The sequence below is a fragment of the Sceloporus undulatus genome, chromosome 7, assembly GCF_019175285.1.
Source record: "Sceloporus undulatus isolate JIND9_A2432 ecotype Alabama chromosome 7, SceUnd_v1.1, whole genome shotgun sequence".
Lineage (NCBI taxonomy): Eukaryota > Metazoa > Chordata > Lepidosauria > Squamata > Phrynosomatidae > Sceloporus > Sceloporus undulatus.
In genome coordinates, this window is record NC_056528.1 from 20,662,814 (window position 1) to 20,687,723 (window position 24,910).

Genomic DNA, 24,910 nt, shown 5'->3' on the forward strand with positions numbered 1-24,910 from the left:
CAGTGGATGCAAAGTGCAGGAAAAGAGATTCCAGCTCAACATTAGGAGGATCTTCCTAAGAGTATGGGCTGTTCAACAGTGGAACACACTCCTTCCTCGGAGTGTAGTGGAGTCCCCTTCCTTGGAGGTCTTTAAACAGAGGCTGGATGGCCATCTGTCAATGGGGATGCTTTGATTGAGAGTTCCTGCATGGCAGAATGGGGTTGGTCTGAATGGCCCTTTTTGGTGTCTCTTCCAACTCTATAATTCTATAATTCTATATTTTATAACAAGAGACAAACTTTCAGGCCCTTGAATAAGGGACATTATTTTATACCATGGAATCAACTTTCTGGCCCACAAAAAAGGAACCTATTTTAAGGGACCAACTTACTGTCCCTTAAATAAGGGACATGTTTTAGAATGAGGGACAATCTTTGTATCCCTCAAGTAAGTGACACTCCTGGGGTTCCTACTAGTGTTTGTACTGGTGATATGCCTTTGCCCATGACAAAGATGGCGGACCCTGGGTCAGCTCTCCTTTTCCCCCTTGAGAATGGCGGGAGGCCCTTGCCCTTAACCAAGATGGCCGCCCTTGACCCCTCCCCTCAGCAGCAACTGCTAGTCTCCTGTTGCTCATGTTTGTGGAGAAGGCAGGAGGAGCACGCCTCCATTGCCCAGCTCCCCAAGGCCACAATCCAGGACTTTGACCCTCCTCCTCCTCCTCCTCCTCCCTCAGGGGCCCAGGCCAGTGTTAGTTATGCTGCTAGCCCTGTTGGCCAGGAACATGGTGAGTAGAGTCCTCCTCTGGGGTCTCTGCATGCTTTGGCTGCTCCTCCTTCTGGGTGTTGCAGTACCTGTCCCTCTCCACCTTGACCTCTGCACAACTCTCAGGAGGAGGAGGGTAGCTGGGGGGCTACCAACAAGCCAAGGTGGGCTACTTGGAGCTGGGCTGGCCATGGCTCAAAGGACAACAACACCCCAAATCCACAAAATTGTGCATTTGGGTTGGCCCCATCAAGGTATCTCTGTTTTGTGGATTTGGGGTGTTGTTGTCCTTTGCTAGGAACACTCTATGCATTTTGGTTGAGTCCATGAAGGTATCCCTGTTTTGTGGATTTGGGGTGTTGTTGTTGTCCTTTGCTAGGGACCTTCTGTGCATTTGGGTTGGCCCCATGAAGGTATCCCTGTTTTGTGGATTTGGGGTGTCGTTGTACTTTTGTCATTGTACTTTGCCAGGGACCTTCTGCGCACTTACTTTGGGCGCATAAAAATATCCCTGTTTTGTTGATTTTTGGATGTTATTGTGCTTTGCTAGAAACCTTTTAGTTGTGAACTTGGACAAGTCACACTCTCTCAGCCTCAGAAGACAGCAGTGGCAAAAAGGACCCTCTGAAGAAAATTGCCAAGAAAACCCTATATGATAGCTTCACCTTAGGGTCGCCATAAGTCAAAAATGACTTCCAGACACACAACAACACTAAGTAAAGGAACAACAACAATAACTAAAGGAACTTAACTGTCAGCTTTTTATGGAAGGCTGTGAAGACTTTTTGATGGTTTGGGGGGGCTTGTGTTGTCATCCCCCAGAGAAAAAGGATTAAAAGGATAAAAATTCACTGGGACACAAGAAAAAGTCACTTAGGAAAGCTGAGAGTGGCAGAAAAGATTATTATAGATCCAAAACACACTGCAGAAATAATCCAGTTTGAGACCACTTGAACTGCCCCGGCTCAGTGCTGTCAAACTGGATTATTTCTGCAGTGTGTTTTGGACCTTTGTTACAGGTTGAGTCTCTTATATCTAAAAGCCTCAAGACCAGAAGTGTGTTGGGTTTCAAAGTTTTTCTGATTTTGAAATATTTGCAGCAACAGAGTGAGATGGGACCCAAGTCTAAACCTTGAGACCCATTATTTGGAGAAAGGTGGGATATATATGAACACTACTACTAATAATTAATATGAAATTAATGTATTTTTCACCTTATATATACACATAGCCGGACGTTTTGCATGAAGTGGCATGGAAGGCTATGACGATTGCACTTGGTCGCTGAGTTTGGAAAGTTCCTTCTATATATATATATATATATATATATATACACACACACACACACACATGCACATACATATACATATATATATACACACACACATAACCCCTATTTAAACTCAGCAGTGGAAACTTGCTGTGTGAGCTTGGGCAAGTCACACTCTCTCAGCCTAAAGAGGAAAACAAAGGCAAACCCCTTGGGAACAAATCTTGCTAAGAAAACCCCACAATGGGTTTATTTATTTATTTATTTACCAAACAAACAAACAGGCTTGTCTTAGAGTCACCATAAATCAGAATTGACTTGAAAAGCACATAAAAACAACAACTAAAGCACTGTGATCACTTAGAATGGCATGTATTTACATTGTAAAAATGATATAGTTTGACACCACTTTGCCATGGCTCCATTCTGCAGACTCCTAGGATGTGTAGTTTTGTGAGGTACCGACCTTCTTTGGCTAAGAAGGCTAAAAAGCTTGTAAAACTACACATCCCACGATTCCATAGCACTGGTAAGAAGTGTCAAATTGCATCATTTCTACAGTGTAGAGATGCATCCATGGTGAGCTGTCAAGCGTGAGTGGAAAACTTTTTCTCCGTGTGAAAAGGAAAGCAGGAAAGCTAGTGGAAAATACATGACCTCTGAGACTTGGCCCATTATAAATTACTCAATATAGAGAGAGCTTTAGCCATTCTAGAGGAAAGTCACCATCTACATAGTGTTGGACTGCAGGTTCCATCAGCCTTAGCAGCATAGCCAATGGCGGGGAATACCGGAAGTTAAATCTGTTTTTAAAGAGTATTAACATTTGTTGTTCTTTGCCTTCAAGTAGTAGTTTCTGACGTATGGCGATCTTAAGGAGAACCTGTCATGGTAATTTTTTGGTAAGATTTCTTTACAGGAGGTTTGCCCTCTCATGAAGCTGAGAGCATATGACTAGCGCAAGGTCACCCAGTGAGTTTTATGGCCAAGCTGGGCGTTGAAACCTGGTCTCTGGTGTTTCAGCCCAACACACAAACACTATGCAACGCTGACTGTCAAAACATTTCATATCCTTTTCTATTGCAGTTCGAGACCAGGGTTTAATTCTCTGATCAACCATGAAACCCATTTGGTGACCTTGGGCAAGTCACACACTCTCAGCCTCAGGGAAGGACAAGGGCAAATCCCTTCTGAATAAATCTTGCTAAGAAAACCCCATGATAGTTTGCATTAGGGTTGCCCTAAATTGGAAACAACCTGGAGGTACACAACAACAAAGATGGTCCAAAACACACTGCAGAAATAATCCAGTTTAAGACCACTTTAACTTCCCTGGCTCAGTGCTAGGGAATTCTGGGAACTGTGGTTTTGTCAGAGACCTCCGGTGCCACAATAAACTACAAACCCCAGGATAAATGTCTCACAAAACAATAGTTCACAAAATCCCATGGCATTGAGCCAGGGCAGTTCAAGTGGTGTCAAACTGGATTATTTTCTGCAGTGTGGATGCAGCAATATGATAGTCAGGTGTGGTTAGGGTTGCAGGTTCAGCATTGCTCCAGGCCTTGAGACCTATGGACCACTCCTAGTGATGTTGTTAGTGCTGTGTATTAAGTACCAACCACAGTTGCTAAGAGAGTGCCGTACAGATACATACACACGCAAACATATTTTTATGCTTGGAAATTAAAATGGAAATCTTAGCTAAAGGGTCTGTTCCCAGGTCAAAGAGATATGAGGGGAATTATTCCTTCTCACTTGCATAAGAAGATGAGATAAGGAATCTATAATCTAGCCTACTTGCTTCTATGCATAATGTGAGTGGAGGGTGAGCCCTGGCACCACAGTGACTGAGAAGGAAGGAGGAAGGCAACTAAAGAAATATGTACATTGACCCTCCGGGCAGCCTTTGTATATTGCAAATCAATAGATCCTTGCAAATTGCTGCTCTGTTAGCTGAGTTGGAGACTTGCACCCAGCGCTTTCCCTTTGCCTGGAGCTGAGCCCATCGAACTCAAAGAATTTGCACCTCGTCTCCTTCCCGCCTGGAGATGACCCACAAAAATTGGAGACGCAAGGCCTGCCTCTGAGATCTGGCAACCATAGGTGCGGTGCATGGCCACATGTTTTGGATTATGAACCTAGGTTGCATAATGTTCTTGCTTCACTACAATCCAATATCATTTAGATAGGAAACCTTTCTACACGCTAACCTGAGAGTATATGCACTTTTGAACGGTGGAGTTTACACTTGATAGAAACGTATAGCATTGGTCCCATTGTTTTAACAAGCCACTAGTATTGATTTATTAAAACCTTTGCAACTTGTCTTGTTAAGGTTTTCGATGCCTCTCTGCCACTTGTTCAGGAAATACATAAACTATCAACTGGGATAGTTGCTGGGAATAAATGATTTAGATTGGTTTCTTTGTAAAAAATACAGTGGGCCCTTGTTATCCGCTGAGATTTGGTTCCAAGACCCTCCGTGGATAACAGAATTCAATACAATGTGCCTTGACAGTCGAAGTGTAATATAACACTATAACTATGCAACGTGAAAGAGCCCCGATATCAATCCCAGAAACAAACATTCTCCTTGTACAGTCCGCCCTCCATATCCATGGATTTTTTATCCACGGATTCAAGCATCCATGGTTTGAAAATATTTAAATATATATATAAATTCCAAAAAGGAAACCTTAATTTTGCCATTTTATACATCTTACTGTGCCACTGTATTTAATGAGATTTGAGAAATCTGCAGATTTTGAATTTCCATTGGAGAACCAAACTCCAGCAGATGCCAAGGGCCCACTATTTAAGACAAGGGTGTGGGAAAACTTTAATTTCCAAGGGAGATCTGCCCAAAGCATGTTTATAATGTTTCCCTTGGGAACATTATGTGTCTCTTTGGAGGGCAGGAGATCACACGCTAAATCCTCCCTCTGTTTTTCTTCCTTTGCATAGTTACTAAAGGACAAACCACAGGTTTCCCCAGGAGATCTGTGTCATGATATCTCCTAGTGACTCCGAAGAGAAGCTTTTTTTATTTGGAATGAAAACAATAAAACAGTCCTGACACCTGGCAAAGGTTACTAATAAGATACCAAAAGATGCTTGGTTGTATTTGCTAAAAAGGGGTACTACAAGTTACCCTTCTGAAAGTTTTGTTTTGAATTAGGTCTGTTTGTCCATTTATGCTTTAAATTAAACAACTCACCCTCCTTTTATGAGTCAAACTGCAGAATAGTTACTTACCAAGTAAACATCAGGGAGACTGAAATAATCATACAACAACAAAAATGACAGATAAAAAATGGCCGGGGCTCGTATTTGACAGAATCCAGTTGTTCTAAGGTCAGGAAGGCAGTAAAGTCAGCATACATGTGTCTGGAGAGAGAGAAAGAAAGATGATTTTTAAACTATCAAACAGCAACAGAAGCCTTGGTTAAACCACTATTTAACTAGCCAGGATCTGATCCTTGTTTCATATCCAAGTTTGTAAACTTAAGACTAAGGTCTCTTTGGGCCCAAACAGACAGGCCAAAATAAAGCTGCTTCAAGTCATTTTGGAGGTACTGTACGCTGTTTAAATTATGCATATGTCCTAAAAGGCTGAAAGCTGTGTCAAAGCCATGCTCCAGTCCTAAGGACTGGAGTGTATCTTTGGCGTGGCTTCCAGCCTCTTAGGACATATGCATCATTTAAATAGCATACCTCCAATGTGATCCTAAGCAGTTTTATTTTGGCCTGTCTGCTCAGGCCCTTTCACATTTATAGCACTATCAATCCACTTTAACTGCCATGGCTGCATCCTGCAGAGCTCTGGAATTTGGTGAGGCACTAGAGCTCTCTGGCAGAGAATTATAAATATCTCCCGAATCTATACATCCCAAGATTCTCCCAAACTAAACTACTGGGAGTTACAGTCCTAAAAACCCTGAACTTTAAAACTCTGGATTGAATGGGTTGGGCAGCGTTTATTTTGCAGCCTGCCAGTTTCTTAGCTGATGTTGCAACAAGAATTGGACAATCATTGACAAAGTCGGGCATATCTGCTTGCCTCGGTGTATCATAGGTATATGATGAAGAACCATCTGCACCCATACAAGTCTGCCTGTTCTTTAGGATCTGCATTGAAAGGTCTTTTTCAGGATGCGGCTGTCTTCAGAGGTGAGACAGATATGACTAGACAACAGGGTCTTTTCAGTGGTGGGCCCTCGGTGGCCAAAAATTATCTCCCCAGGGAAATTTAACTACGGTAGGTCATTGCTACCTCTTTAGTGATAGTGAGCACAGTCTTATTCTTCTGAGCTGTTAAATGAATTTTATTCATGCTGTTTTTGTTGCTGTTTGCTCCTGAGCATCTTGGTATTTTAATATTTTAATACAGTGGACCCTTGTTATTCCTTGAGATTTGGTTCCAGCAAAATCCGTGGATGTTCAAGTCCCATTAAATACAGTGGCATAGTAAAATGGTGTCCCTTCTATAAAATGGCAAAGCCAAGGTTTGGTTTTTGGAATTTATATATTTAAAAAATATTTTCAAACCATGGATGCTTGAATCCATGGATAAAAAATCCATGGATACGGAGGGCTGACTGTACATTATTAATATATTTTAATCTTGCCAATTTTTATTATGCTAACACAGAGAGCCAGTGTGGCGTAGTGGTTTGAACATAGGACTAGGTCTCTGAAGACCAGGTGTGTCCCCTTGCCCAAGTGAGGCAGACCCACAAAAGTTTTCTACCACTGCTGTACAGCCTTCCAAAGGTGCCTTCATATAGAAAATCCTGTGATACATTGGTCTTAGGGTTGCCATAAATCAGAAACAGCAACAACAAACACTGATGCTATATGGATTAGAATCCTTTTCAGTATTCAAGGAATCTTGCAGGAATTTTTATTGTGGTGTGGAGGTATTCTTATGGGCCATGTTGTCACTGCTGGACTGTCGGTTCTGGGAATTGGTCACGCTACAGCCAATTTGGAATCTAGAGTTCTTTTCAATAGTCAGGGAATTGTGTAGGAATTTTTAATTTAGGATGGGGGTATATGGAACCATTCACTACTGAGCTCCATTTCAAATGTGGATCCCTTCAACAAGATCTGAGAAATGGGTACACTTTGTAGAGAATGTCCTTACTTCCTGTTGTGCACAGTAGTGCAACTAGAGATAGTATTTGGGACCAGAGTCCAAACCCCTGTGATGCCCACAAATACTACCCAGAGAGCAACAGGCAATGGGACAGAAGTTGCCATTTCTGCTAAAACTACAGTTGCTTTCCTTTTTGCCTTCTTTAAAATGAAATACATCAAATGAGATGCCAGCTGGGTGTGTATAATGGAGTCCTTAAAAGGCGGATTGTGGTTTTTCAGTTGAGGGGCTGCGTCTCCTAAATTGTACTGTAATTAGATTTTTTAAAAAGCCTTTAAAATGTTGTCCAATTGTTGGAGGTGGGTGGAGGTCTGGATGTTGTAGTCTAAGGAAAGCTATACGTAACCAGCCACAAATCTGAATCCTTGGTTAAAATGTTGGTTTATGAACTCTGGCTTGTTTAAATCATGGTTTGTTGTGATGTGAACCCCCAAAACATTATAGTCTCAAAAAAGCAACATTTTCAAGCTCTGATAAAGTACAGGGTCTACAAACTCCTAACTGCACTGTTGGAATGAAACCTGGCCCTACCACTTCTTTCTGTGACTTGCAGGCAAAGACGCCGGGTTTGCTGAAGCCAGTGGCATTACGGAGGCTTCCGGGCCGATACTTTGCCCACCAGGAAGGCCTTCCCACCCTCCCTGTCCCGCCTCTCCAACAGACCTTGGATCGCTATTTGTTGGCTCTCCAACCCATCATAAGCGAAGAGGAACTCAGCCACACCAAGGACCTGATTCATGAATTTCGGAAGCCGGGGGGTGTTGGCGAACGGCTGCAGAAAGGACTGGAGAGGAGAGCTAGGAAGCATGAGAACTGGGTAAGTTGCTTTGAGAGGGCAAAAACAGCACCATAAAAGGTGCAAACCTTTTTGCATAGACCTTTCCTGGCCAGTTGGGGAATGGATGGACACCATTTCCTGATGCACCTGTCTTCTTTCCCTTTGCCAGTCTTGGCAGCAGCAGTCTATCTCATTCCTAATCTTGATAGTTTGTCAACACCAGGATGCATGATCTATTGTAGCTCAGAAGGTTTACTTGAGATCTACTTTTTTGTCAGAACCACAGGGTCCACCAAAATGTCAGCCCTTTGGAAAAGAACCAGTGATCATACACATCCCATAAACAAAGGGCAGGGTAAGGGTTGCCAGAATGAAAACTGGGGAGGGCTCCTGTACTTAGAATCATGGAGATGGAAGATACCACAAGGGCCATCCAGTCCAACCCTCTGCCATGCAGAAATACACAAATCAAAGCACACCCAACAGATGGTTGTCTACATAACTTTTAATGGTTGCGAAGAAGGGGTTTCAGCAGGTGTTGCCTGTCATACATTCAGGTAACAAGCAGCACCTGCGGAAATTGCTTGCTCTGAACTACCACTAAAAGTATAGGAGCCCTTTCCAGTTTTCACTTTGGCAATGCTAGGGCAGGGAAATTGGCCCCAGATGCTGCCACCTCGAGACCCCTGAAGCCCTCAGACCCCCGGTGTCTTTTTTTAAAAGTTGAGAACTAGACTATGCACACAGAACCATGAAAAAAGCACCCAAACTGCCACAAAACATGGTTGTTTGGATCCCCCTTTTTCTTCACAAACACATTTCCCGGGACCGGAAGTGACATTACAGTGAGTCCTCCACATTTGCTCATGTTAGGGGCACAGGACTTCCATGAAAGTGGAAACACCACAAATAAAAACACTATCTTTTTAACCTGAGAGAATACCTCTCTAGGAACCTCTACGTCCTCCAACACAATTCTGTGGTCCACATCCTCCAGAAGTTGCCCATAGAGTTGTGCTGGAAGACCTACAAATGCCTAGAGTAGTGTTTTCTTTAGGATTCTCTAGGTCCTCCAGTATGACTCTGAGTGACTGGAGCAGAGTGACTAATCTGGCATGCCTCCTCCTTGGCTGAGGAGGCATGCCAGATTAAACCATTTTCAGTTGCTCTTTCACCTGTATAAACCTTATCTGGGATACAGCAGGGTATCTGATCATACAGATCAAGGATCATGCTGAGCAAATGGCTTCATTTCGTGCATTTGTCAACTATTCATCAGTCAAATCAACTAGCCCAATCCTCCTATGTGATGCCCCAGTATACCCCCAATATGTAGCAAGGCCATTTGGGCCACATGGGATGGACCAGAATTAATGCTATCAAGGGGCAGACCTTGGCTGCATCTGCACTGCATAAATAATGCAATTTGACACTGCATTAACTGCCAGGGCTCAGTGCTATGGAATGCTGGGTTTTGTAGTTTGAGGTGGCAACAAAGCTCTCTGACAAAGAAGGCTAAATATGTGTCTCAAAACAACAAATCCCAGGATTCCATTGCATTGAGCCATGGCAGTTAAAGCAATGTCACATGGTGCTCCCAAATGACTTTAAAAAACAGCACACTCTCTGTTTTCATCCAAGCTGTCAGACTGGTGGTTGAAAACAGCATACTTGGAGTATCGGCTACCTGTGGTTGTGCATTCCAGTCCAGGCGTTGTTTTGCCCAAGCAGGATTTTCAGGATCGGCAAGGTCAGCTAAGGTAATTGTGTGGTCATGTTAACTGTTGGACACCTTCCGTGTGATTGCAGTGGCAATGTTGGAAAAAATAGGATGCTCATCGAAAGCTATATATGAACCTTCTTGCTTGTTGGCAGTATACCCCAGGATACCATTAACAGTTAATATTCTATGAGAATATGGTTAGACACTATGGGATAAGGATGCTTTACTAGGGAGGACTCTTTAAACAGAGGCTGGATGGTCATCTCTCAGGGGTGCTTTGATTGTGAGTTCCTGCATGGCAGGGGTTGGACTAGTTGTGCATGCCTTGTGGCCTTTTCCAACTCAATATGTGCATGCCATATGATAATGCATAAAGCAAGTCCCTGCCGTGAGAGATTTCCAGCCTAAAATTGGACAGTTTGGACAGAGGAGACACTACAGGGGAATGCAGAGGATAATAGTATTTGAACTTATTTGAAAGAGCCTTAGCCTGACCAGTTCACAATCGCATCTGAAGTCACATCTTCAGATTACATACATTACTGAACTCGATAAAGAAGGGCATCATTGGAAAGAGATGCAACCCAGCAAGAGATTACCACGTTGGTGTTAATAAGTTGCATCTTGATTTGACTCTATCTTTGTCTTAGATCTGGATTGACTTCTATGCCGTCATTTGTTTGGGCGTGGAAAAAAAGGAACTGTTGACCTCTGCACACTATCACCTTTCCCACACTTGCCCATCAGGCTCTCTTTCGACTTTCATCTGTTCTTCAGCCACGTTTAAAAATACTGTCCAATCCAAGAAAAGACCAAGTGGGCAAAGGAATAAAAGAATCTTTCCCTCTTTGTCATGACACTGCAGGTTCCAGGGCTAAATCGGCGCTGGGAGCTTGGCTCCTGGACCTATTTAAACGTCACGGCTAAAATGTAAATAAATAAAAGAAAAGCAGAGCTTGGAAAAGTCATCTTTTCAAAGGAATCCATTCCCAATATGCATTAATAGTATCTGAGAAGTGATTCACGGTTGTTCCTCCTTACAGTGGTTTAAAAGAAAACACTTCAGCTCATCTCTGGAGTGCCAGGAACACAGAGATCCTTTTCCTGGACTGTACCATTTCAGGCTACTTTCAGGGCTCAAGGCATATTGTTAGCAATGGCAATAGCATTTACATTTCTATACCTCTTACAGGACTCTGAAGCAGTTTACAATCTGTCAGCCAACTGCTCCCAACAAGCTGGGTACTCATTTGTTTGTGCTTTTTAAAAATAAGTATCCCAAAATTAAGCATTGCAAGCAAATTGTCCAAAAGAACACAGAAGACCTGGAAGAATAAGGTGCACTGTATCCTTACTGATTTGGGCCTAAATTGAATAGCAATTCACATCCTCCAACTGTTCCAATTTGGCAGGGAGAGTCCCAATTAATCCTCTGCCATCCCACTTTTCCAGCTGATTTTAAATGGTCCTGGTTTCTTTTTCCTCCTCCACCTTTGTCCTCAGCTTCCTTCAGTTGCTACAAACTTTGTAGCAGGATGAGGAGAGTTGGCCGCAGAATCTCACCATTTCCAGTTGGCTCAGGCAAAAACAAACTGCTGTAGCCTTTACTAGCTTGTTTGTTCATTCTCATTAATAACTTTACCACCTTGACCATACTCTCATGTTGCTTGGTCACACATGTCCCACTTTTCATTCATTGGGAAATTTTGTGCTTGTCTGCATTTCAGCTGGGTCCTTGTGGCATCATTTATGGGTTGTTGTTTTGCAGGTTTGCAGCTAAGTTGATTGAGGGTGCCTTGGACTTCAAGACGATGATAGACAAGTGAGTAGAGGAATGCTCTGCCTCCTGTATAGGTCTTTACCTCTGCATTTCATGTAATATTTGGAAAGCCCTGGGTTTGGGTAATGTGGTGTCATTGCTTATACACCCGTGGGTTTTGTACTGAATCTTGAACATGGACATAAAATTTAGACTCTTGCCTCAGGTTTCTAGTCATGGCTTTAGAAAAATGTGTTTATATTTCCTTTGGCTTTCCACCTCTTTGGTTTGACGAAGGAAAGTAGAAGATAACCACTGTCGCTATTGAGGGTGATTTAAGTATATCAGAACACTTGTACATTAAATCTGTGGGCTTATGAACCAGATTGATCTCATAGGTGGTGGTAGCAGGCTTAAAAGGGAAACAGTCTTTGTGCAGGTTGAGTTACCCTTATCCGGAATTCCAAAATCTGAAATATTCCAAAATGCAAAATTGTCTATATGGATGGCTGAGATAGTGACACCTTGACTTTAAAATGGAAATTGAACCCTGAAGCTGCTCTGAGAGCCTTTAGGACTGGAGGACAGGGTATAAATATTGTAAATAAATAAATAAGTAACATCCCTCCTTCAGACAACCTCATTCCAAAAATGGAGCCTCCTAGTTGTCTCAAGAGTCTTTTATGTGTCCCAGAACCTTCTCCTCATTCTGAAAAGCCATTTTGACATGTGTTTCTCTTCACTATGCCTTTCCATCAGTGAGACCCTTCCTGTGGAATACCTTGGTGGGAAGCCTCTCTGCATGAACCAGTACTACCAAATCCTCTCCTCATGCCGCATCCCAGGCCCCAAAAGAGACTCTGTGGTGAACTATGCCAAAGGCAAGAAGCCATCCACCCACATCACTGTTGTCCACAACTTCCAGGTATGCAGATGACCCTTGGCTTCCTCAAGAAGCCATTTTGAGACCTTTCATTTCTCTGATTCATTTACCGTAATACTTGTGTACATGTAGACTTCATGTATAAGTCAAGGGTAGGTTTCAGGGTAAAAATCATGGTTTTTCATATGACCCATGGATAAGTCACCAGAAAAACCTAGGGGGCTTTAACAAAGGTACTATGAGTATGGGAAGGCAGATCACTGTGTTTTATGCATTTTTCACTGTTTTGATGTCGTCTGGAGGTAAAAATGCCCTTAAAATTGTACTTAATATTTTTTTTTGAGAATGGGGAATTGATTCAGGGACTGCCAAAGTGGGTTTTAGGAGTTGCTTAAGAGCCCCATTTATCATACCCCGGTATTTGACCCTCCATTGCTTGCAGCTAGATAACATATGAGATGGGAATGTGAAGAACAAAGATGGCCCTTGCAGTACTTGCTCCAACTTAGAGATTTAGATACAGACGCAGGATTGGGGAGAAAAACTGGTCTTTTTAAAAAGCCCTTTTTTTGTTGAAACCATTTAAAAAAACTATATGGTGGTGGTTGTTACTGTTGTTGTTTTTACGTGAATGTGTAGGACTAAATCAGAAAATTAAGTTCCAAAGTGCAGTTCGTATGTTATGGTCACTAGTCGTTTTAAAATGCTCGTTTAAAGCAAGTTGTTTTGGTTGAACCTAGGTTAACAGAAGGATTTGTTTCTGAATGGCATTTCTTGCATGATAAAGTCAAGTGATTAAAAAGAAGCAACTGACACTGGATACTGGTCTGACACTACAAATAAACTGTGAAAGCTAAAATGTTTAAATTCAAACAAACACTGTTGTTCCAATAAGAGGGTTGGAAAATGTAATAATAGCCAGATTTTTAAAATATATATACGAATAATCACTTTTAAAAATCTGGAGTGATTTTTCTTAAAGGCATTGGTTTAAACCAACCTGATTTAAGCCAGCCAGCCTTGTATAGGAGGGAACCTTCTCCTGCTTCAGATCATTAGTCCATTTAGTTCAGTGTTCCCAACTTTGGCTGGTATCAGCTGCTGTCTCAGGTGTCAGGTAAGAATCTTTCCCAGCCTTATCCTGAGACGCCTGGTATTTCCACCTAATTGTCTCACTTCCAACCACTAAGTAGGCCTGAGATGCCAAAATCAGACAAAAATCAAGTAGGGTTCAGCATTTATAGTTATGTTTTTGGTAGTATTTTCATGGCACTTTTCAGCTTCTTATTCAGCTTCTCTCTTTCCCTTTCTCCAGTTCTTTGAGCTGGATGTTTACAGCAGTGATGGAAGCCCACTGACAACTGACCAGATTTTTCTCCAGTTGGAAAAAATTTGGAACACTTCCCTTCAAACGAACAAGGAGCCGATTGGAATCTTGACCACTAACCATCGGAACAGTTGGGCCAAAGCCTACAACAACCTTATCAAAGGTTTGTCTCTTGTCTTCTGTTAGTCCAAAAGGTGCCCTTCAGCAAATTGGAAACTGGAAATTGTGGAAACTTGCCCCTCAACACCCCCTCTCTGCCCCTGCCCCTAAATGTGTGTGACTTACATGTTCTTACCATACACTTAACATTTCCATGTTTCTGTCTCCTCAGACAAGACAAATAAGGAGTCTGTACGCTCAATTGAAAAGAGCATCTTCACTGTCTGCCTGGATGCACCGATTCCCCGAGTCTCGGATGACATCTACCGGAGCCGTGTGGCTGCCCAGATGTTGCATGGCGGAGGGAGTCGCTGGAACAGTGGAAACCGGTGGTTTGATAAAACCCTTCAGGTGAGCGATTTAAGGTGTGCCAGGTCTTCCATCAAAAAGTTTCTTGTCAGCTTTACAACTCTGTATTAGCAATAGCATATACATTTCAATACTGCTTATCAGTGAACTCAGCACTCTCTAAGCGGTTTACAATATGTAAATCCCCAACAAGCTGGGTATTCGTTTTACTGACCTACAAAACCTTGGTGCCCTGCCTGGGATCGAACTCACAACCTTGTGGCTGCAGTACTGGTATTTAACCACTGCACTACCTGGCAGTTTCCATGCAGTGTATCCACTCTCAAGTTATCTTTAATGGAGCTGCCTACAGTGCTGAATCCTAGCCACAAGGATAGGCCTGTTACACACAGCCAAAATAAAGCTGCTTCGAGTCACAGTGGACGTATGGTGTTTCAATGATGCATGTATCCTAAGAGTCCAGAAGCTATACCAAAGCCCCGTTCCAGTCCTTAGGGCTGGAGCATGGCTTTGGTGCGACTTCTGGACTCTTAGGACGCATGCATCATTGAAACACCATACCTCCACTGTGACTTGAAGCAGCTTTATTTTGGCTGTCTGTAACAGGCCATAGTTAAGTACCATACTGTGGATGGAAATCCAAAGCGGATTTTCTAACACCATCTTTGACAAACATTTATTTTGCTAACTTGCCCATCTGTGTAATTTATTTTTCCTTGACTACCTCAACAATATTTCCTCAGTTTATTGTGGCTGAAGATGGTTCCTGTGGCTTGGTGTATGAACATGCTCCCTCAGAGGGTCCCCCCATCGTTGCCCTGTTGGATCATGTTGTGGAGTACACGTAAGGAACCCTCTGTTGCTTTTTTCTGCACATCTGACTCTTGCTGTTTCTTACTCCTAGAGCCTGCTTCTCCTGGGGATGCTTCTCTTTAATGGGCTGCATCACAAGACTACTTGACCTTTCTATAATCACTGTCACAGTACTTCCCCATATACAGCTGGCCTTCCACATTTGTGGGTTTCACTTTTGCAGATTTGATTATTCACAGATTATTTGCTGCCGCCTCCACTGCTGTCCTAATGGGTCTGCAAGAGACTGTCATAAGACTGAAAGGCTGTAAACAAGGGTTTTAGTCCTATTAAAAATGGCATAGGGCAGCAATGAGGTGGCAGCAAATCTCACCAGCTGCCTGCTTCTGCCTTGCAAAGAAGCCCTGCTGCCTCAAAGGCATCTGCAGATTGTACTTTTTGTGTGTGTTAAATATAGTTGGGGAGCTTAGAGTTATTCATGTTTTTTCCACTTTCACGGGGCTTTTATTACATGTTCTTGCATGGCAGGGGGTTGGGCTGAATGGCCTCTTGTGGTATCTTCCAGCCCAATGATTCTGTAATGCTATGATTCTAGGTTTGGGAGTATGGAGCTATAGTCCTTTCTCTTGTTGCATCTTTGTTGCTTTACCCTTTGCAGTGTTGCTTATGGTCATTGTTGAAACTCAACTGTATGGTTGTTGTCCTTTGGTAGGAAGAAGCCAGAGATGGTGAGATCTCCCATGGTTCCTTTGCCAATGCCCAAGAAACTGCGGTTCAACATCACCCCAGAAATCAAGAATGACATTGAGAAGGCAAAACAGAACCTTAACATGTGAGTATGGAGAGGGAAAGGGAGAGAGGCTCACAGGCAGGAAAAGTTTATGAATGTCCGAGGAGGAAAGCGAATGTTCTGGGAAGCCCAGGTGAAATCTGTGTGCACAATGTAATGTGTAAATACAGTCTGGCTTAGAGCCCCAGTCAGTAAAACTTCCATTTTCTTGAAGTAAATATGGAGAAAGGAGGAAACACAGGTTTCTGCTTCCAGTGGAGGTTACTAATACTCCTGGAAGATGTTCTTACTAGATTCAGAATTATTACTAATTTTTGTGGTCTTAATATCCTTCATAGAATCATAGAATCCTTGAGTTGAAAAAGACCCGAAGGACCATCCAATCCAACCCCATTCTGCCATGCAGGAACACACAGTCAAAGAACTCCCAACAGATGGCCATCCAGTCTCTGTTTAAAATCCTCCAAAGGAGGACACTCTGTGGGGCAACATATTCCATTGTTGAATAGTTCTTCCTAATGCTTAGGTGGAATTTCTTTTCCTGCAGTTTTGCTCCATGTCCTAGTCTGTAGAGCAGCAGAAAACAAGCTTGCTCCATCCTCAATATGACATCCCTTCAAATATTTAAACATGACTATCATGTCACCCCTTCATCTTCTCTTGTCCAGGCTGAACATACCCATCTCCCAAAACTACTCCTCATTGGGCTTGGTTACCAGACCTTTCACCATTTTGGTCATCCTCCTCTGGATATGCTCCAGCTTTAGCAGAGGGATAGCAACCACTTAGGGTCCATGGATTTTTTTGTATGGCTCCTGGACCCCTACCCCATATACCCAATTTTGTACAAAAATAAGATTTTTCTATTCGTGGAAGCCTAATGGAGCGATGATTCGGCTCCAGAGCAAAGTGTGCCCTCCCATTTTGTTCAAGCGAAAAATGTAAGGTGTTTTTGTTTTTGCAAACAAAAAGTGACCTTTTGGTCACTTCCAAATTCATGTGGAGGGGCTAGTGCAGTCATTGGAAGGTTCTGAGGCTGGAAATATAACTCTTAGAGCCCTAGGCCCTAAGGTGACAAGAACATCCACTGTGGTCTAGTTATCATTAGCAGCAATTATGGCGCTAATTTTGTTTCTCTGCCTTCCCTTAGCCTGGTGCAGGACTTGGATGTTACGGTGATTGTCTTCCATCAATTTGGAAAGAACTTTCCTAAGTCTCAGAAAATCAGTCCAGATGCTTTTATCCAGATGGCTCTGCAGTTGGCTTATTACAGGTAAAAAGAATAAAAGAAGGCAGGTGGACTGCTTGATTTCTCATATTCCTCAGAAGAGGAGACACAACTTTTTGGGTCATTCCAACAGTGAATGCCATCTAAAAACCTCAGAACTAGCCACTTCACACTATGAATCCTACAGAGCAAGGGCAAGCACTCAGTTTTTGCACCCCTACGTAATTTTTGCAGCCTCCTCCGGGAAGTGCCCCCTTGTGCTAAAAATGAGTTGTGGTCCCTGTAAGTCCCCAGGTGACATGGTTCTGCCTTTAATAACATCCCAGGCCCTACATCCTGCACCTTGTGTTGCCCCCAAAGGGATTTTTTAGGGTGGCAGTTAATCCTGTGTAGGCAGAATTATTCCTGTCACGGTATAACATTTCTTATATTTCTCAGGTATATATTATTTTTGTACCCAGTACATTGAGTATTAGTATAGAAAGCTAGGGTAGATTCAAAACTTGATCCAGTTTGCAGGCTTTCAGGTCCTTAGGAAAAGTCTACTAGGTGGTCCCTTTTTCCTACAATGGAGGATTGCCAGTGTTCCCTTTCTCAAAGTTAGCAGTTGAATGGGGTGTTCTCTATGCTGTCAGCTGCTTATCTCGGCCAGATCTCACCACACAAAGTCCCAAAATTTGAGATAACAATCTGCATCTTGTGCATCGAACTCATTCTGGGAAAGGCTAGCATCAGGACTAGGCAAAGTGGCTACATGTAGCCTCTCAAATTGTTCTAGTGGCTTTCTGTGTCATCCCTCTTTTTGCATCGCCGCAAAAAAGCGGGTAGATTGCCTGTTCCAAAAACCTTCAGGAGAAGAGACTCATCTTTTGTTTAGGTCCCAGGGACTTCCTGCACTATTTAATTTTTTTTTAAAGTCAAACCTCAGTATGGACTTTGACACACCTGGTTTGGTCTGGTCACTTTTTGGCAATCTGAGCAGCCCCCAGAAGGTTATTTATTCAGAGTATTTATATCCTGCTCTACAGCCACAAAGGCTTGCAGAGTGAGTTACAGATTATTAATTGGATAGTTCCTTGCCCTCTGGCTTACAATCTAAATAGGCATGACACAAAAGGAGAAGGAAATCGCAGTGGAGAAAGGGATCAAGTCCAGCAAAGTTCCCCAGAAGGTTGACCCCTAGAACCGATGAAATGCTCCATTCCTGAAATAACACTGATAAATGGATCATGCTATTGAATGAAATGCACTGAAATGCAGCCAAACTTTAAGGATACCTAAAACAGAGTTTCTGCCAAACTCTTCTGAGAACCATTTCTGATCTACTTGGGGTGGTGTGTGTGTGTTTGTGTGGTCTTGCCCATCTTTCCTTCTTTCCTCTCTTCTTCTCTCCAGGATGTATGGTCAGTCCTGTGCCACATATGAGAGTGCCTCGCTTCGGATGTTCCGCCTGGGCCGGACAGACACCATCCGTTCGACCTCAGTGGACTCTCTCAATTTTGTCCAGGCCATGGATGATTCTGGCAAGCAGGTAGGGCATTCTCCTAGCTCAAAAGCAGGAAATCTTTGGCACTCCGGATGGTTTTAGAACTCTGATCTTATTGTTCTCTGTACAAGGTGATGCAAAAAGAATGCTGCAAAACTGAAAGACAGCTTTACTTTTGCACCCTTCTTTTTGAATTGCCCTGTACTATCTGGAGCCTTTTTGGACTTGGCCTCTTTTTAAAAAAAAACAAAAACAGATTTTGTTTTGTTTTTTTAAAATACAGATATTGAATTGTTTTGTTTTGTTTTTTTAAAATTTTGCCCCGTCGGAAAAGCAATGAAATAATTTAAAATGCTGCCAGAAATCACAATGATTTCTGTTTTGAAGTGATGGTATGTTTGATAAATGGCTGAAATAATTGGCAGAGAAGGCTAAAGACCTTGTAACACTACAAATTCCATAGGATGGAGGTACAGCACTTAAAGTGGTATCAGACTGCATTATTTCTACAGTGTAGATGCAACCTATGTTATAGGAAATGCTATAAAAAGAGTGCATGACAGCAGTCTTATAGAACAAAAGTGTTTCTCTTTGGAGGTTGTCTTTCATTGCAAATGACGTTTCTTCTGTTCATTTCTGTTATTTCCGCCACATCTTCATTGTAAGGCTTCTGGAATGCTCTGAAATAAACATTTTGGGATAGAATCATAGTGTTAGAAGAGACCTCCAGTCCAACCCCATTCTGCCATGCAGGAACTCTCAGTCAAAGCATCCCTGACAGATGGCCATCCAGCCTCTGCTTAAAGACCTCCAAGGAAGTCAAAGGCAGTGTGCTCCACTGTCGAACAGCTCTTTAATTTTTCTCCAGATGCTCTCCATCAGTGAAGTCCTGGATCTCTTCACTGGTATAAACATCCCTGACATATAATGCTATTCCTCCTCCTTTCCTGTTTGTCCTATTTCTCTTATAAAAGTTATACCCATCTATTACTACATTCCAATCATGAGATACATCCCACCAGGTTTCAGTTATGCCTATTATATCATCTTTGCTTTGTTGTGCTAGGAGTTCAAGTTCATCATGCTTATAAAGAATAAAGAGAATGTGGAAACTCTGTTATGGTTGAATGACTGTTGAATTGCAGACAAGAATTCGAACTTCATGCTTTATGATCTTTTCTTGTTAGGACCAGGAAAAGGCGGAACTTTTGAGGCGAGCAGCCCAAGCTCATCGATCTTATACTGACATGGTGAGTTCCTCTAAAACCCATGAGGAGAAGCAGGTTTATGCCAACCCTTGAAGCAGTGGTTCCCAAACTTTGGTCTTCCATGTGTTTTTGACTTAATTTCCCAGAAGTCCTAGCCAACTTGGCCAACAATCAGGGATTCTGGAAGCTGGAGGCCAAAGCATCTGTTTGGGAACCACAGCCTTAAGGTATTGAAAGAATGCAATCATGCCACCCCTTCATCTGTTCACCAAGCTGAACATGCCCAGCGCCTTAAAATTTTCCCGATAAGTTTTTTTCTCCATCCTTCTTCCCATCCTTGTTGCCCTTCTCTGAACTTGCTCCAGTTGGTCTACATCCCTCTTAAAATGAGGCACCCAGAACTGGACACAGGATTCCAGCAGAGGCCTGACCAGCACATAATATAATGGGACCATTACCTCTCTCGACTTGGAAACTATGCTTCTGTTAATGCAGGCTAAGATAGCATTGGCCTATTGTAGCTGTTTTGCTTTGGCAGAGCCAGTGTAATGCAGTGGTTTGAATGTTGGAGTACAAGGATCAAGGCTCGATTCCCCGCTTGAATATAAAAGCCCAGTGAGCAACCTTGGGCAAGTCACATTCTGTCATCATCAGAGGATGGCAATGGCAAACCCCCTCTGCTAAGAAAACTCTAGAATAGGTTTGCCTTAGGGTCGCCATAAGTAAAAAATGACTTGGAGGCACCCAACAAAAACAAAAAGCTGCTTTAGGTCATACTTTGGGAGGAAGGCAGGCTAGAAATCAAAATATATGCCCTCATACCCCATCCTCAGCTTTTTAAATTACCCCCAAATGTCCCCTGAAGAGACACTTTCACTATTTCTTTGCCTCACCATGTGGATTTTGTTCTCTGCAGGCCATTAAAGGGAATGCAATTGATCGACACCTCCTGGGCCTGAAACTTCAGGCCATTGAGGATCTTGTGAGCATGCCCGAACTCTTCATGGATACCGCCTATGCTGTGGCCATGCACTTCAACCTCTCCACCAGCCAGGTAGGCTGCAGCTGCATCATTAAGAGGGGTATGAGGTGGCATGACTCATTAGAAAAGACAGTAATGCTTGGCAAGGTGGGAGGAAAAAAGGAAGATCACGTTTCAGCTGCATAGACCCTTTAGGGGAAGGCACAACTGCCCTGGGTTTGTAGAGCCTAAGCAGGGCAGTGTATGGCCAGGATTGTTAGAGGTCGCTCATACATAAGTTGAAGCTGACTAAGTTGCAATTAACAGAAAAGCTGGAGACAATTTCAGTAGATGCAGTGGATTTCTGTAGATTTGCACCTAGAGCAAATCAGTTTGTTCTTTTCCAAGAAACCAAAGTGACTAAACTGAGGTTGTTGCACTTTGGACATGACATGAAACCACATAGAAAGCATGTAGTGTTTGGTAAATTGGGAGGCAGCAGGAAAGGAGGAAGAGCACCTGACAGGTGGATAGTCTCCGTCAGGAATCCACCACTGCCTTGAGTTTGCAAGATGCGAAGAGGGCTGCAGATGACAGTGACATGGAAGTCTCTCGTTCATAAGCTCACCAGCCAAAGGTATCGTAACTACCGTCCATGAAATTGTGTGGGTAGAAGGAGTGGCTTATGAGCTAGATTCTACTCCTACTCCAGCTAGGCTTCTACTTGTATCTCATACTGATATCCACATAGATAATTTAAACAACATTAAACAACAATCCTGACATACTCCTGACGGATGGCCATCCAGCCTCTGTTTAAAAATCTCCAAAGAAGGACCCACCATCCTTTGAGGCAGCATTTTCCATTGTGGAACAACTTTTGGCATCAGAAAGTTCTTCCAAATGTCTAGGTGAAATCTCTTTTCCTGTAGTTTGAACCCATTGCTCTGTATCCTAGTCTCTGGAGCAGCAGAAAACAAGCTTGCTTCATCCTGTGTCACAACTTTAAATATGTAAACAGTGGCTGTTATACCACCCTTCTTTTTTCCAGGCTAAACATACCCAGTTCCCTAAGCCGCTCCTCATAGGGCTTTGTTATGTAAATGTGTGTTTTTCCTTGCCCTCTAGGTTCCTGCCAAGACCGACTGTGTAATGTGTTTTGGTCCCGTTGTCCCTGATGGCTATGGCATCTGCTACAACCCAATGGATGAGCACATCAATTTTGCCATCTCCGCCTTCAACAGTTGTAGCGAAACCAATGCTGCTCGCATGGCACATTATTTAGAAAAGGCCCTTCTGGACATGCACCTCCTGCTGCAGTCAAACCCCAGATCTAAACTTTAAGAGTGAGAGCTTGCACCCAGAAGCCTTTTGGCTCCAAAAAATGGCCTAATATCCATCAGCCATGTTGTTTAACTGTGGCGTGAAGAGAATGGGCCCTGTTTGGATCTCTAGCAGTGCGAGACAACTGCATCAGTGCACCTCGCTCATCACCTGACATGGATGGCCTTTTCGTGTGATTCAGAAGGTGCCTTGCACTCCCTCAAAAGTTACTTTCTTGGAGGGTGAGAAACGACAACAGACACTTGTATTCCTTGTATGGCATTTTTCTGTGTGGCTGTGTTTTTGCTGTGGAAATGAAAATAGGAATGCAGCCTTTCTCCCGCAAGATACTCCTCCTAAACTGGGAGATTGATTCCAGCCTGCAAAGGAGAAGTTAGAATTACCTGGGGTCACCTCTGGGTTTTCGCTTGCTGATCTACATTTTCGTTGCCCTGGTGCATGCCTCTCCGAAGGGATTAGGGTTGTTTAAAATTAAGAGCAGAAGAAGTGTGTGGGCCACATATGGCCCCAGATTAATTTCAGTGGTTTGGTGGGCCCCTCTGCAACCCCAAAAGTGGGCTGCTGCCCAGCAAGTGCTCTTTGGTGGGCAGTATGACCCCTTAGCCCTTGACAATTGCCCACCTCTATTTTAAACATGTGTTTGCAGAGAGGAAGCTGGCATCTGAATCCAAGGAAATCTGGCATGGGGAACTTCCACCAGCACCACTGTTTTGAAGCGAAACACGCAACAAACTTCTCACTAAGTCCAGGAGTTGCCACTGAGATCTGCTACCAACTAGAAGTCACTTTTTAGTGCTGATCTTGGTATGAGGGTCTTCTCAGTCTGCCTTTTTCATAGTTTTGGTTTCTACACAGAGATACTGACCCCTCGGCCTTTTTTGCCGTCCATCTAAATCTGTCCTCTGACACTTAGAAATTTAGTTGTGAAGCACTTCTGCTGTAACATGCTCCGTTCTGTGTTTTGGGCTGTTTTAGTGACTGCTGCTTAAGTCTTCCTTGTGGTTGGAAGAAATAGCCATTTATTTGAGCCAGATAATTTGAAGGTTTGGGGGATTATTTTTTTCTTATTTGGCACATTGGATACTTCAAGGAGTTGCTCATCTAGCTGTCTGAAGGACTTCATGTGTCTTGCAGGCCTTTCACATTTCTTCGGTGCTCTTTTTAGAGACAAAGGGATAACTTTGTATTGAGCAGATACTGATCGCCATTCTCAAATGTATTTTTCCCTGTCAGCTGAGAAGGAGGAAAATGGATTGCTCCATTTACTCCAGAATGTAGAGGCTGGAAAACTTTTCTTTTTCAGTTGCGAATCCCAGCATCTTTCAGCCATATCCCATGCTGGTTAGGGAATTATGAAGGTTGCAGTTCAGAAGAGGGGTTGTCCATCTCTCCTCCTAAGTAGCTATCTGAGGACTAAGGTCTGATCTGCACTGCAGAATTAATGCAGTTTGGCACTAAAGTAACTCATGGCTCCATCCATCCTGGGATTTATAGTTTGTTGTGGCACCAGAGCTCTCTGCGAAGGCCTTAATATCTCACAGAACTACAAAGCCCAGAATTCCATAGCAGTGAGTTACAGCAGATAAAGCAGTGTCCCTATGTTGGGAGAAAGGTGGGATATAAGGGAATAAAATAATAATAATAATAATAATAATAATAATAATAATAATAATAAATTTAAAAACTGCATTATTTCTGCAGTGCAGGTTAGACCTAAATCTGTAAGTTTATGCTACAACTTCTTTCACTCAGTTAATCTCAAAGGTGCTGCAAAGGTCCTCAGTGAATAGGAACATAAACATGTTTTGAATGGAGGGGAGCATTGCCAGGAAGGCTCAGCTGGCATGATCTCATGGTTATAGAGTTTAGACAACAACAAGGGCTGCCAAAAAAAGTGAATGGCGCACTGCAAGTCACATATGTGATGTTCAGTTGACTTTCCAACCATGCACTTTTGAGTGATCACTGTCTGCTACATCCCAATGGGGAAACACTAGCAGAGGTGGCTAAAATGTTTTTGGTTTAAGTAAGTGAGATTCTCTCTACAGTATTTAGTTCTTAGGACTAGGGTAAGGAAGGAGAATTAAAACAGTGCTGTCTCTGGGGTGTTCACCAAAATCATTGCTTCAAAAGAGTGACAGATCGAGACGGCAAGTGGAAGGACAAGTAACATTTTATTTTTGGTCTTGAGACTGTGAATGAGCAAGTCTGAACGCCTTTAAATCTGTATTAGATTGTGCCAAAACGATTTGGGTGGTTTCCCTCCCACCTTTGCCTCTTTATTTGTAAGACTACTGCATTCTTTTCAGATGTGAGCAACTTGTTTTTAAGAAAAGTTTAACAACAAAAACCCTACAGAAGTGCCTTGTATTTTCCTGCCCAGGCAGGGACAAAGGGAGACTATTTTATTTTTCTTAAGTGTGTAGAATTGTTTACAACAGTCGCCTGAAAGTAGTATTTGGTTAGTTAGGGTCGGTGTTGACTTCACTCTTTGACCTACATTTATGGTGGCCAGATTCATGCAACTGTTAAGGAACTCTTTAATTTTATTGTCAGTGTCCTTTATAAATGAAGGCTTGAAGGCTGAGTTGGAAAGTTGGCCATTCAGGTCCCTTCTGTGCCACTAACCCAGGCATTTTCTCATCCTGAAAAACATTAGCAATGACACTAATGCATCAGTATTGAAGAAATCTTAAGTTGTTGACCTTTACATGGTTAATATTATTAATGATTTGAATTGTTAAATCATTAAAAACCTAGAATTACTGGAATAGCAAATTAACGTAACCAGGCATGGCTTTATAGCAGAGCCTGGTGTTTTCATTATTAAAGTAAATGTGTTCAAAATTTGGTGCTGATTTTTTGCAAATTGAGAACGACAAATTTAACTTCTAACCAATTTCAAATTTCTGAATTATACAGACCTCTCTTACAGGCATGAGTGAAAAACAAAATCTTTAAAAA

General features: G+C 42.7%; 1 protein-coding gene across 3 annotated transcripts; it reads left to right on the top strand.

The window, feature by feature from the left end:
• The first annotated feature begins 631 nt into the window (after positions 1-631).
• Positions 632-23,477, top strand: CRAT (carnitine O-acetyltransferase). 3 transcript variants are annotated; one of them, XM_042479594.1, is made up of 14 exons: positions 632-769; positions 7,732-7,995; positions 9,598-9,716; positions 11,448-11,501; positions 12,198-12,363; positions 13,637-13,811; positions 13,980-14,158; positions 14,860-14,960; positions 15,642-15,761; positions 16,870-16,992; positions 18,343-18,478; positions 19,621-19,683; positions 20,558-20,695; positions 21,731-23,477. In XM_042479594.1, exons 1-14 carry the CDS (start codon positions 740-742, stop codon positions 21,944-21,946), a joined length of 1,884 nt encoding a protein of 627 aa, XP_042335528.1. In that variant the 5' UTR covers positions 632-739; the 3' UTR covers positions 21,947-23,477. The 3 variants fall into 3 exon arrangements, with proteins under 3 accessions (XP_042335528.1, XP_042335529.1, XP_042335530.1); XM_042479595.1 differs by lacking the exon at positions 632-769 and adding an exon at positions 6,087-6,190; XM_042479596.1 differs by lacking the exons at positions 632-769; positions 9,598-9,716 and having other exon boundaries at positions 7,866-7,995.
• The last annotated feature ends 1,433 nt before the right edge of the window (positions 23,478-24,910 follow it).